We start from the raw sequence: 13669 nt of genomic DNA, 5'->3' as shown, positions 1-13669 counted from the left end.
GGGAGAGAAAAAATAAACGAAGAAATCATAACCTCAAGGGAAGCAAAACCAAGATCACCTAAAAGTATTGAACCTAATGTGTAAATGTACACTCAAATCAAGGAAATACTAAATAAGCAATATGAAAACATAGGTGAGGCACTAATTTCATAAAAATGGGTGTTTCTTCTTAGGAAAAGTCAAGTGGAAATTCTTGCTAATTTGGTAAGTCTAAAGGTAAATAAAAAACAATCAGGTGGCACCATGAAATTGATTTAAAAAAACCCGTCCTTCCTTCTCATGCTCTATCAGGCTTTTAAGGGACCCTGAATGTATTTACTGCCATGTTATGTGGAAACACAGCCATGTTAGTTGACTCTTCTGCAATTAAAAACAGTCATTTCTGTTAAGTCTCTCCCAAGCCAGAATCACAAGTATAGAGGACACTATGAAGCCCCCATCTAATACAGCTTCTATAGAAAACACCAAGAGAAAGTGCTATGAAAGCACTATGCAGACTACAGATTTATACAAATGTTAGATTAAGCATGAGACTAGGAAAGAAGTAATATCTTCTCAAACCTAAATCACTCAGAAATGAAATCAAAAGACATCTACAATATGAGCATCCGCTCAAGGTCAGTCATGATCTTCTAGTGTCTGACTCTTTGGCTGCAAAGACCCAGTACTAGAGATGAGCAAATAAAACTGTAACTCTCAAAGGACATTAATCAAACTTATACTCTTTGAGACTAAAGCACCAAAAACAATAGGGCCTTTTAATTGGTTGTCTTAAGAAATACAAGGTAGAGGAGGAAATGGATAGAACTAAGGAAGAAAGGAGGGACACTCACGTGGCCGGCAAATGGGATACAGTTCAGACTGTGTAACATAGGAAGCGTAGCCATCATCAAAGAAAATGAGAAACCTGTAAGGAGTGATGGTAGAAAGATTGGGGGTTATGATATTTAACATGACCAACAGAAATTATCTTACCGTAGCTTCCACGCCTCTAGATCACAAACAGGACACACTCCAGGGAAGATGTTCAGTGCACTACTTTCTTCCTACTATCTTCTCTTCCCACCCCAAGAGTTAAGAATTCTCCCTTAGGTTAGCAGATGCAAACTATTACATATAGAATGGATAAACAATAAGGTCCTACTGTATGGCACAGGGAACTGTATTTAATATCTTGTGATAAACCATAATGGAAAAGAATATTAGAATTCTCCCTTAATCTAACCAACATATCCCCACTTTGCCAAAAGCTATTTATTCTCATTACACTGTCGGATTCCTACACTGCTGAAAAACATTTAGTCTCCATTTCTTCCTTCTATGTGAATTCTCTACTCCCCCTAACCATTAATCAATCTGAATTATTCTCCCCTACCTAGTTTTCTCCTTGAGAAAAGGAGAAAAAAGGGTGGCGGGGGGAGCAAGAAAGAATCATCCACATGACTCCATGGCAAAGAAAGAGTTTCTGGCCACTGGGGACTACGAACACAAAAGCTAATTGTGAGATTTGGACTGTGGCTTGAACAGGGCAGGTGCTGTGCTCCTGGCTCCCACTCTCTTTACAATCCTCTGTCCAGGTACCTGAGCTTGTTTTTGACGTTTGGTGTCTCAGCTACAATGCCAGCGTAGAGCCAGACCTGATTCCCATCTTTGTATTTGGCCACTACTCGACTGCCTACATACAGCTGGTCAGCAGGAGGGTGGTAATCATAGGCAATATGGTTCCCTGACAGAAGACTCTTTCCTTTGTTGTCAAATTTCACCTTGTACTTCTTTCCTGGCCCTGAGTAAAAGGGAAAAATAAACAAAAAATTTTAAAAACCATCAGTTTCTGTGTGAATCCTGGTTGCTACGTGAGAGACAAAAGGCAAGGCTATATGGGGAAAAGAAACAATCAGCATTGGAGACCTGCAGGTTGTCTTTCATTAGTTCTTCCTCTAGCTTGAACATACCAACCGTCTGGATGGCAATAAGGGTGCCTTTGTGCCACGTCTTCGTTCTCTTCTTGCCCAGAATGCGCATGCTAACTACCAGGTCACCATCTTTACTCAATTCTCCAGACATTTGACTCAAGGTTCCTAGGAAGAAAGCATAAAGAGATATGGCATAGACTGGGGAAAGAATGGAAAAATAAAGAGAGTACTGAGTTATTGGGGCAAGTGGGGTAATCTTTTGATCCTTAGCCACTTTTACTGCTCTCTTGGCCAAGGGCAGAAATATAAGACACAGACGAATCAACTGTTTATGCTAACAGGAAAAACTTGAACTGAAATTCACATGTAACTCAAGACCAACTCACTTTACCAAATATTTCCAACTCCTTATTAATAACATTAATTACCACTCATTAAATGCCACATAGCATTTTATAAAACATTTTCCTGGGAGAGATCTCTTAACAGCCACACTCTACAAACAAAGCTTCCCTCAGACCTCTTTTTAAGGGTTTGAGTTACTCTCTTCTCTTTAACCTTCATCTGGAAAAAGAAATCACAAGCATGGAGCTAAAAAGGTATTTGGACAAAGCCATCACACAGTAGAAAACCAGCAGACAAAAGACTTAAGCCAAGGGACTTCCTTGCTGGTCCAATGGTTAGGACTCCGCACTTTCACTGCTGTGGGCCTAGGTTCAATACCTGGTTGGGGAACTAAGATCCCTTAAGCTGTTCAGCAGGGGGAGAAAAGACAAGCAGACAGCAAGGAAAATCTGTGGTGTTAAAAGAACCAAACAGAGGTGGAGAAGGATTCTGAAATGCTAAAACAAAGCCAGTTATCCATGAAATCTCTGTGTAGGATTTCACGCCCGCAGCTATACCGAGGTGCCTCCTGACTCTAACCTTTGTGTAGATCCTGGGAACTGCTCTTCTTGTTGACAGCATCCATGAATTTCTGGACATCTTGAGCTGACTTTCTTAAGGCAGCCATAGCTTCACGGAGCTGTAAGGAAGGGGATGAGGGAAACAAGTTTTAAAATAGTAGCACCGGTTCTTTTTTAACATCTCTATTGGAATATAACTGCTTTACAATGTTGTGTTAGTTTCTGCTGTACGACAAAGTGAATCAACTATACGTATACATATATCGCCATATCCTCTCCCTCTTGTGTCCCCCACCCACCAGGGGGTCACAAAGCACCAAGCTGATCTCCCTGTGCGATGCAGCCGCTTCCCACTAGCCAACTATTTTACATTTGGTAGTGTATGTATGTCAATGCTACTCTCTCACTCCATCCCAGTTTACCCTTCCCGCTCCGTGTCCTCACGTCCATTCTCTACATCTGCATCTTTATTCCTGTCCTGCCCATAGGTTCATCAGAACCATTTTTTTTTTAGATTCCACATATATGTGTTGGCATACAGTGTTTGTTTTTCTGACTTACTTCACTCTGTATGACAGACTCTAGGTCCACCCACCTCACTACAAATAACTCAATTTCGTTTCTTTTTATGGCTGAGTAATATTCCATTGTATATATGTAGCACCAGTTCTCAAGAATAAGAACTTGTCTTTTAAAAAGCAAAATAGAATGAGTTATGTTTAGAAGCTTATAGTTACTTTATCAGGCAAAACCTGCCCTTTCTTACAAATCTGGTTCAGAAATCAGCTTTAGGAAGCTATCCTTGATTAATTTAACAGCCAAATTCTACATTCATATAGCACTCAGTGCATGCATCTGTAAGAAACTTCCGTTTTTTTTTTTTTTTTTTTTTTTTGCGGTACGTGGGCCTCTCACTGTTGTGGCCTCGGGCCCAGCTGCTCTGCGGCATGTGGGATGTTCCGGGACCGGGGCACGAACCCCATGTCCCCTGCATCAGCAGGCGGACTCTCAACCACTGTGCCACCAGGGAAGCCCACTTTTGCATTCTTTTAACACCTATTAGAGAACTGCAACCCATAGGGCTGATTATGCAGGGTGAATGATTATATGCTCATGGCTGAACTGACTGAATGGTCAGGCCAAAAGTTTCTCCCATTTTCATATTCTTCTCTCTCACCCTTCTTTTACCCATCCCAACTTACCTTCTGGTCTTTTGGAGTTCTGCTCCCAGCATCACCTACAGATGAGAAAAACTCTGAGTGTAAGGGACTTACACGTAAGAATTTCTAAGAAATCAAGAACTAAGCTACTTAACAGGATTACCATGGAAATATTACTGATAACAACTGAAAACTAGATATACATATCTATGTGAAAGTACCAAAAGCATTCAGAAAGATACACAGCAAATAGGTAACAGTGCTTACCTGGGGATAAAGTACTGGGACAGGTGATATTCTGTGGCATTTGGGGTTTTCAAATATTTGAGTTCTTTTTTTAAAATTTATTTGTTTATTTTTATTTTTTGGCTGCATTGGGTCTTCATTGCTGTGTGCAGCCTTTCTCTAGTTGCGGCGAGTGGGGGCTACTCTTCCTTGCGGTGCATGGGCTTCTCATTGTGGTGGCTTCTTTTGTTGAGGAGCACAGGCTCTAGGCGCTTGGGCTTCAGTAGTTGTGGCACATGGGCTCAGTAGTTGTGGCTCGCGGGCTCTAGAGCACAGGCTCAGCAGTTGTGGCACATGGGCTTAGTTGCTCCACGGCATGTGGGATCTTCCTAGACCAGGGCTTGAACCTGTGTCCCCTGCATTGGCAGGCGGATTCTTAACCACTGCGCCACCAGGGAAGCCCCAATATTTGAATTCTTATAACAATTTATTTATGGGTTATTTGAATGATTTGAAAAATGAAATATAGTCAGTGAATTAAGCAAAAATGTTTCTTCTTAAGTAGTGCTGTCCAACAGAACTTCCTGACATGATAAACGTGTTCTGTATCTACACTGTCCAATATGTTAAAATTTGGCTACTAAGCACGTGAAATGAATTTTAAATCTTACTAAAATTTTTTTAAAAATCAGGTATAATTCACATACCAAGAAATTTACCCATTTAAAATGTTTAATTCAGTGGTTTTTAGTGTATTCACAAAGTTGTACAACCACCACCACTATCTAATTCTAGAACATTTTCATCACTCTGAAAAGAAACCCCACTGAGTATGGGGTTTCTTTTCAGAGTGATGAAAATACCCATTAGCACTCACTCCCCATTCCACCCTTCCCACAACCCTCAGCAACCATTAATCTACTTTCTGTCTCTATGGATTTGCCTATTCTGGATATTTCATATAAACTAATCTGGATATTTATATTTCATATAAACGGAGTCATATGTGGTGCATCATATCAGATTCATCTATGTTGCAACATTTATCAGCACTTCATTCCTTTATATGATTGAATAATATTCCATTGTATGGCTATGCCATATTTTATTTATCCATTCATCAGTTGATAGACATTTGGGTTGTTTCCACTTTTTGGCTGTTATGAATAATGTTGATAGGCACATTTGAATACCAGTTTTTATGTGGCCATATATTCTCATTTCTCTTGGGTATATGGCTAGGAGTGGAATTGCTAGGCCATAAGGTTTAACCTTTTGAGGAACTGAAAGACTTGTCCAAACTGGCTGTACCATTTTACATTCCCACCAGCAATTTAGAGGGTTCCAATTTCTCCACATCCTTGTCAACACTTATTACTGTCTATCTTTTTAACTACAGCTATCCTAATAAGTATAAAGTAGTTTTTTTTTAAAAAAAACTTCATTTGTTTATTTATTTATTTTTGGCTGTGTTGGGTCTTCGTTTCTGTGCGAGGGCTTTCTCTAGTTGTGGCAAGTGGGGGCCACTCTTCATTGCAGTGCACGGGCCTCTCACTATTGCGGCCTCTCTTGTTGTGGAGCACAGGCTCCAGACGCGCAGGCTCAGTAGTTGTAGCTCATGGGCTTAGTTGCTCCGCGGCATGTGGGATCTTCCCAGACCAGGGCTCGAACCCATGTCCCCTGTATTGGCAGGCAGATTCTCAACCACTGCACCACCAGGGAAGCCCAAGTAGTTTTGTTTCCTTTTTTTTGTGGTAGGCGGGCCTCTCACTGCTGTGGCCTCTCCCCCTGCAGAGCACAGGCTCTGGACGTGCAGGCTCAGCGGCCATGGCTCACGGGCCCAGCCGCTCCGCGGAATGTGGGATCCTCCCAGACTGGGACACAAACCTGTGTCCCCTGCATCGGCAGGTGGACTCTTAACCACTACACCACCAGGGGAGCCCAGCCCAAGTAGTTTTGACTTGCATTTCCTTAACAACGAATGATGCTGAACATCTTTTCATATACTTATTGGTCATTTTCACATCTTCTTTGAAGAAATATCTATTCAAATCTTTCGCCCATTTTTAAAATTGGGTCATTTGTCTTTCTATTCTTCAGTTGTAAGAGTTCTTCATACATTCTGGAAAATACTAGGCTTCACATTTCACATAATTTATTTTTTAATTTTTGGCCACACCACGTGGCTTGCGGGATCTTAGTTCCTTGACCAGGGATTGAACCTGGGCCCTTGGCAGTGAAAGTGTGGCGTTCTAACCACTGGACTGCCAGGGAATTCCTATATTTCACATAATTTAAATAGCCACATGTGGATAGTGGTTACTGTATCGTACAGTGAAATTTTAGATATTTATAACATATATTTTTAAATGGGGGGACTTCCTTAGTGGTCCAATGGTTAAGAATCCACCTTCTAACGCAAGGGACGCTGGTTTGATCCTGGTCAGGGAACTAAGATCCCACATGCTGTGGAGCAACTAAAACTGCACATTGCAACTACTGAGCCCATGCACTCTGTAGCCCACGCACCACAACTAGATAGAAGCCCGCACGCTGCGACGAAAGATCCCGCATGCTGCAATGAAGATCCCACGAGCCACAACTAAGACCTCACACAGCCAAATAATAAATTTAAAAAAAAAAGGAAGGCAATGGTGGTACTCATTTTGCAATAAACATACATATCAAATCATTATGTCTTATACCTTAAACTAATACTATATTATTTGTCAATTATATCTCAATAAAACTGGGGGGGAAAAGTAGCAAAAATAAATAAATAAAAACAAAAATGGAAAGCAATGTAAATTTCTGAAAATAACAAAAATAGTTAAGTAAACTGCAACATATCTAAATGAGGTTCATAAAGAATCTTCAATAACACGAGACAATGCTAATGATATATATTAAGTTGTAAAAGTTAGGATACAAAATTATTTATTTGATATGAACTCAACCTTGGAGAGAATACACAGACACACCTGTGCATGTGCACACATTCCTCAAAGAACTGTGACTATGGCATATGATTAATATCTGTTATCTTTCTACAACTGTAAAAGGCTTCAAAACACATGTTCTATATTTGAGGACAAATTAAGGAAGGACGGTTATTAATCTTGCAGGGATTTTTACCTTTAAAATATATTTAGATACATTCATGTGGTAAAAAATTCAAACATTATAAAAGGACACACAGTCAAAAATAAGTCTCCCTCCCACCCCTGCTTCTCGTTACTTGCCTCAGAAATAACCAATATTAACAGTACCTTTTGCAGCCAAAGATATTCTGCAATGTTACATATGCATTCTATCCTGCCTTCATCCTTTTACTCACACTCAACATACAGTTTTATTCTTAATAAATTTATGTATGTATGTATGTATGTATGTATGTCTGCACTGGGTCTTCGTTGATGCGCGCAGGCTTTCTCTATTTGTGGCAAGCGGGGGCTATTCTTTGTTGCAGTGTGTGGGTTTCTCATTGCAATGACTTCTCTTGTTGTGGAGCATGGGCTCTAGGTGTGCGGGCTTCAGTAGTTGTGGCTCGCGGGCTCTAGAGCACAGGCTCAGGAGTTGCAGCACATGGGCTTAGTTGCTCCATGGCATGTGGGATCTTCCTGGACCAGGAAGATCCACTGTGCCACCAGGGAAGTCCTAAGATGCAGTTTTTTTGTTTTTAGTTTTGGCTGCATTGGGTCTTAATTGCAGCACGCGGGATCTTTGTTGTAGCAATGCAGGCTCTTTCGTTACGGTGCGTGGGCTCTTCGTTGCGGCACATGGGATTCTCTAGTTGTGGTGCACAGACTTCAGAGCGTGCATGCTCTAGAGCTCGTGGGCTCTGTAGTTTGCGGCACGCGGGCTCTCTGGTTGAGGCGCACAGGCTTACTGCCCCACGGCATGTGGGATCTTAGTTCCCCAACCAGGTATTGAACCTGCATCCCCTGCATTGGAAGGCATATTCTTAACCACTGGACCACCAGGGAAGTCCCCTTCATGCAGTTTTTATGTTGCTTTTTATCTCCACACTTAAAATAACTAGGAAAAGTATTCCCTATCAGGACCTACCAATCTGATTCTTTTTTCCCCCAATTATTTTACTGTTGCAAAATACACATAACACAGAATTTACCATCTTAACCATTTTTAAGTTCACAGTCAGTGGTATTAAGTACATTCATGTCACTGTGCAACCATTACCATCAGTCATCTCCAGAACTCTAAATCACCAAGTTAAGACACGAGGAACAGGGCAGAGGGAGCATGAGGGAGTATAGTCATCTGTATGAAAGGTCTGAATTAAATGTCCAGCTTTGTTAAAAATATAAGCAGAAGGCTTCCCTGGTGGCGCAGTGGTTGAGAGTTCGCCTGCCGATGCAGGGGACACGGGTTCGTGCCCTGGTCCCGGAAGATCCCACATGCCGCAGAGCGGCTGGGCCCATGAGCCATGGCCACTGAGCCTGCACGTCCAGAGCCTGTGCTCCGCAACAGGAGAGGCCACAGCAGTGAGAGGCCAGCGTACCACCAAAAAAAAAAAAAAAAAAAAAAAAAAAATATATATATATATATATATATATATATATATAAAAGCAGAAACTTTACACCAATAAATTGAATACTTAAGAAAAAATATAAATTACTAGAAAATTACAAGTTATCAAATCTGACTCAAAGAAATAGAAAAGCTTTGCACAAAGTAAATAGATACCTAGATGGCTTCACAGGCAAATTCTATCAAACACTCAAGGGATACATAATTCCAATTTTGCAAACACTTCCCAAGAATTAAAAGAAGAAATACTGCCTATTCCATTCTACAAGGCCACCAAAATCTCAATATTAAAATCACAGAAAGGTAGTACCAAAAAAAAAAAAAAAATTATAGGCCTATTTCTGTTATAAAAGTGAAGTTGCAAAATAAAAGTGAAGATGCAAAAATCCTAAATATCAGCACAACAAGGGCTTCCCTGGTGGCACAGTGGTTGAGAGTCCACCTGCCGATGCAGGGGACACAGGTTCATGCCCCGGTCCGGGAAGATCCCACATACCGCGGAGCGGCTAGGCCCGTGAGCCGTGGCCGCTGAGCCTGCATGTCCGGAGCCTGCGCCCCGCAACGGGAGAGGCTACAGCAGTGAGAGGCCCGCGTACTGGGGAATAAAAAAAAAAAAAAAAAGAAAGGAAGTAGTAAAATGACTATTTGCAGACAGCATGGTCTAATGTATAGAAAATCCTAAGGGAGCCACAAAAAACTTCTAGGAAACTGATAAGCTGATGCTAAAATTTATTTGGATTATATATGAAATACAAACGAATTTGGAGGACTTTCACTAAGTGATTTTTATACTTACTGTAAAGCTACAGTAATTAAAACAGTGTGGTGCTGGTATGAAAATAAACATTTAGTTCAATGTGACCCTCAAATACAACATATAGCCAGTTGATTTTTGACAAGGATACCAAAAGAATAGTCTTTTCAACAAATGGTGGTGGAACAACTGGATAGCCATAAACAAAACAAACCAACCATCTACCCTCAGCTCTTACGTTAAGAATTTTTATTCTTCAAAAGACACCATTAAGAAAATGAAAAGACCACATCTGGGAAAATGTTTGTAAAACAGATCTGATAAATGAATTGTACCTAAAGCATAATAAATCAGAAGACTTATATATATTGACTTAGAAAAGTCAATAATAAAAAGACAACCCAATTTTTTAAAAAAGGCAAAACGATTTGAATAGATATTTCCTCAAAGAACATACATAAATGGCAAATAAGTATGTGAAAAGATGCTCAATGTCTTTAGGAACATGCAAACTACAATCACAATGTGAGGGAGTCCCCTAGTGGCCTAATGGTTAGGATTCCGGCTTTCGCTGCTGTGGCCTGGGTTCAGTCTCTGGCTGGAGAACAGAGATCCCACAAGCCACGCAGCATGGCCAAAAAAAAAGAAAAAAAAAAAAAAGCTACAATCCCGGGCTTCCCTGGTGGCGCAGTGGTTGAGAGCCCGCCTGCCGATGCAGGGGACACGGGTTCATGCCCCAGTCCGGGAAGATCCCACATGCTGCGGAGCGGCTGGGCCCGTGAGCCATGGCTGCTGAGCCTGCACATCCAGAGCCTGTGCTCCACAACCGGAGAGGCCACAACGGTGAGAGGCCCGCGTATCGCAAAACAAAACAAAACAAAACAAAACAAAACAAAAAAAAGCTACAATCCCACTTTGCTAGTGGGAATGTAAAATGATATGGCCACTTTGGAAAACACAATAGTGGTTTCTTAAAAACTCAAACGTACACTTACCTAAGACTTACCAATTCCACTCCTAGGTGGAGTATCCAACAGACATGAAACATAATGTGGACATTAAGACTTACACACCAGGGACTTCCCTGGTGGTGCAGTGGTTAAGAATCCACCTGCCAATACAGGAGACATGGGTTTGATCCCTGGTCCGGGAAGATACCAAGTGCCACAGGGCAACCAAGCCCGTGTGCCACAACTACTGAGCCTGCGTTCTATAGCCTGCGAGACACAACTACTGAGCCTGTGTGTCACAACTACTGAAGCCCGTGTGCCTAGAGCCTGGGCTCCGCAACACAGAGAAGCCACCACAATGAGAAGCCCGCACACCGCAACAAAGAGTAGCTCCCACTCGCAGCAACTAGAGAAAGCCCGTGCACAGCAATGAAGACCCAATGCAGCCAAAAATAAATTAATAAACTAAAAACAAACATACAAAAAACTGTTAAAGAATAGAAAAAACCAAATAATCTGTTTTAAGATATATACATAGGTGCTAATGCCACCTATAAAGAAAAGCAAGGGAATTCAGAATACAGGTTACATAGAATGGGGAAAGGAGAATAATTCAATCAGGAAGTAGCAAGAAGTGAAAATCTATGATATCAATACTAACAATCTTCTATTTTTTTTTTCTGTAACAGACAAGTCCAACAGTTAGGAATATGGTGTTAGTTAAGAATGGTTTCTCCTCTCTTTTATCTTCTATTTGCTCATCTTCCCACATTTCAATTGTAATCCTGAGACTTTCCTGTCCATAGCCCCATCTCTTACCTGAATCAATACTGAGGACATCATCGTCTTCATCAGGAATCTCAATTATTTCTGTAGGCCGGGAAGTTTCATCCTCAGAGCTACTGTCCCGGTACTGTAGTCCCAGTTTGGAGTAAAAGTCCTTCACCAAAGACTCACAATTAGTCACTGCCCTAATATTGGAACACATGTAGAAAAGGTCAAAGCCAGCAGAAGCAGGTGTAAAAGCTTTTAGAATTTATATATATTTCAGTATACACTGACCTCTATTTAAACAGGCCATATTCCAAAGTGTCTCTGTTTTGAATTTTAAATGCTTATCCCATAGAAGAATGTTTAAATAGTGGTTTCCAGACTAGTTTTTCAAAAATCCAAAATAAGCCCAAAGCACGGTCCTTTCAACCTTACCTCATTATTTACCTTGCTGTTACTTGAAAATATGTTCTAAGTGACAACTAGGGCAGGAGAAACAAATCTTCTGGGGGTTTAGGAGTAGAAATAGGGCTCTAGGAATTTATCAAAGATTCGCAGTTACATAAAACAGCAAGTCTTTATAATATGCACTCCGTAGATGATTCTACTAAGAAAACAAAACAATTGCTCTGAAGTAGAGTGAAGTATAAGGAAGGGGAAGGGAGTCAAGACTTGGACTCCCCTATTGTTGAGCATATTAGCCTCTGATAGATGAATATTATATTATATGGGTGGTTGTGAGGTCAGATTATGGCCCTTAACCCTTGAGGAAGAGTAAGGTTCTACATATCTGTACCTTCTAAAGTACAAAGTGCATAATGTCATGAACAATTATACTATTTTAAAAATGTCTGCCAATAGGTAGATTTCCTCCTATTTCCTATGTGGTTCTTACCTGGATGCATCATCAAAGAGCTGGTCAACATGGGCCACCTCGGATTCCTTCTGTATTACCCACGTCTCCAACTCTGCTAGTTGCTTCTTGCGCTGCTGTATACAGTCCATCTTTTCCAGTTCTTCATCAATGAACTGCCGAAGTTCCTCCATAGAGATTCCTAGCTCCTCAACCACTGCTTGTTGCAGCTCTGCAATCTCTTCAGACTCCACTGCAGCTGCTGCTGCATCCAAACCAATGCACCCAGGGAGGGAGGACATACTGTTGTCCTCTACATGGAGCAGGAAACTAGAATTACTTTTGGAGTTACTATGACTGCAACAGAGAATTTCAATCCCCTAATGAAACTCATTCCTACTCCGCTACTTGTTACTCAAATATACGTAGTTAGGTTTAATCCTATGTTCTATTTCCCCATTCTCCAGTATCTGAAGCTGAGATTTTGTAGAGTTCTCATCTCCTGTAGGCTATAGACTATAGGCCTGAATAAAATGCAAAAGTTTGAGAGGGCACGGAAGACATATATCATGCAACAGGGAGCTACCGAAAATAATGTTTTAGGAAACTGAAGAGAACCAGTTTATTGAGGAAGATATTTCTGTGGCCTGTGTTCTTTAACTGACTAATGAGATAAATCTTTGTTTGCACGCTCTGTCTAATTTGAACAAATACTCCCCACCTGGCGGGCAGGGTTTGGTCTACAACTCCCGAATTCGTTGTTTTCTCTGTAATTACTTTTCCCCTTACATTCCTTTGCTTTTGTGTGGAAATTTCCTGTTTGAAAAGTCTGTAATACTTAAGGACAGAAAAGCTTGCAGCAAAGAGGTTTCCCCAAAGTAAAAGGAAATAAAGCAATTTGGGAATAAAACGTGGCTACCTAAAATCGACAATTCAAATACTCCCACGTACAACTCACATTGGTGTTAACTGCTTTTTTTAATCAAACTGTTAAAGCAAAACTGATGCCATAATGCCGTGCGACCCCAGCGCCAGTTCTCGCTGCCTCCATTTTTCTTTGGCCCACACACCGCCCCACCCCCGCGCTATCCATTTTAGGGGTGCGTCCCACCCACCAGCAAACCCAGCTCAACCCCGCCCCCGCTAGTCTCCCGGGGAAGACCTCCTTCCCACCCTCGCCCGACCTCCTACCACAAACAAAACATTCCATACAAGCCCTTGGTCTCCAAATACCTCAATTAACAGTATTTCCCACACCTCCCAGCTTCCAGCTATGATGGCTCTTTCTCACCAACCAGAGCCCAGACTCACAACTCAGGGGTCGGCCTCTGTAGGAGAGAACGAAACCAAAGGGAAAAGGGAGCAGGGGGAGGGGAAGAAGCGTGAGGGAGGGAAGGGGAAGCAAAAAAAAAAAAAAAAAGAAAAGAAAAGAAAAAAAAAAAGACGCCGGAAGCAAACCTGAGGTGCCGTTCCGGTCGCCGCGACGGTAGCCTGACGGGGTCAAACCCAAAGGTGCAGGGCGCCCCTCAAAGGCTGGGCAAACTCAAGCGAGTACGCATGCGTCGAGGCAGAGCCCTCCAGAGCAC

At 41.6% G+C, this 13669-nt stretch overlaps 1 protein-coding gene across 4 annotated transcripts in view; it reads right to left on the bottom strand.

The window, feature by feature from the left end:
- Nucleotides 1–13669, bottom strand: part of SETDB1 (SET domain bifurcated histone lysine methyltransferase 1) — a 26670-nt gene extending 13001 nt beyond the window's left edge. For 2 of the 4 annotated variants that reach the window (XM_059079796.2, XM_067035431.1), the window contains exons 1-9: nt 13542–13652; nt 13317–13411; nt 12126–12396; nt 11279–11430; nt 4021–4055; nt 2838–2937; nt 1953–2078; nt 1582–1783; nt 834–907 (exon numbers count right to left, since the gene is read on the bottom strand). In XM_059079796.2, coding sequence (XP_058935779.1) covers nt 834–907; nt 1582–1783; nt 1953–2078; nt 2838–2937; nt 4021–4055; nt 11279–11430; nt 12126–12385 — 949 coding nt within the window. In that variant the 5' untranslated portion in view covers nt 12386–12396; nt 13317–13411; nt 13542–13652. Of the gene's footprint in view, nt 1–833; nt 908–1581; nt 1784–1952; nt 2079–2837; nt 2938–4020; nt 4056–11278; nt 11431–12125; nt 12397–13316; nt 13412–13541 lie in introns of all 4 variants that reach the window. The other 2 variants (XM_067035416.1, XM_059079806.2) reach the window with 1 other exon arrangement.

Source organism: Kogia breviceps, chromosome 1, assembly GCF_026419965.1.
Source record: "Kogia breviceps isolate mKogBre1 chromosome 1, mKogBre1 haplotype 1, whole genome shotgun sequence".
NCBI lineage: Eukaryota > Metazoa > Chordata > Mammalia > Artiodactyla > Physeteridae > Kogia > Kogia breviceps.
Note: the sequence above shows the minus strand (reverse complement) of the source record. Positions and strands in the feature narration are given on the sequence as shown.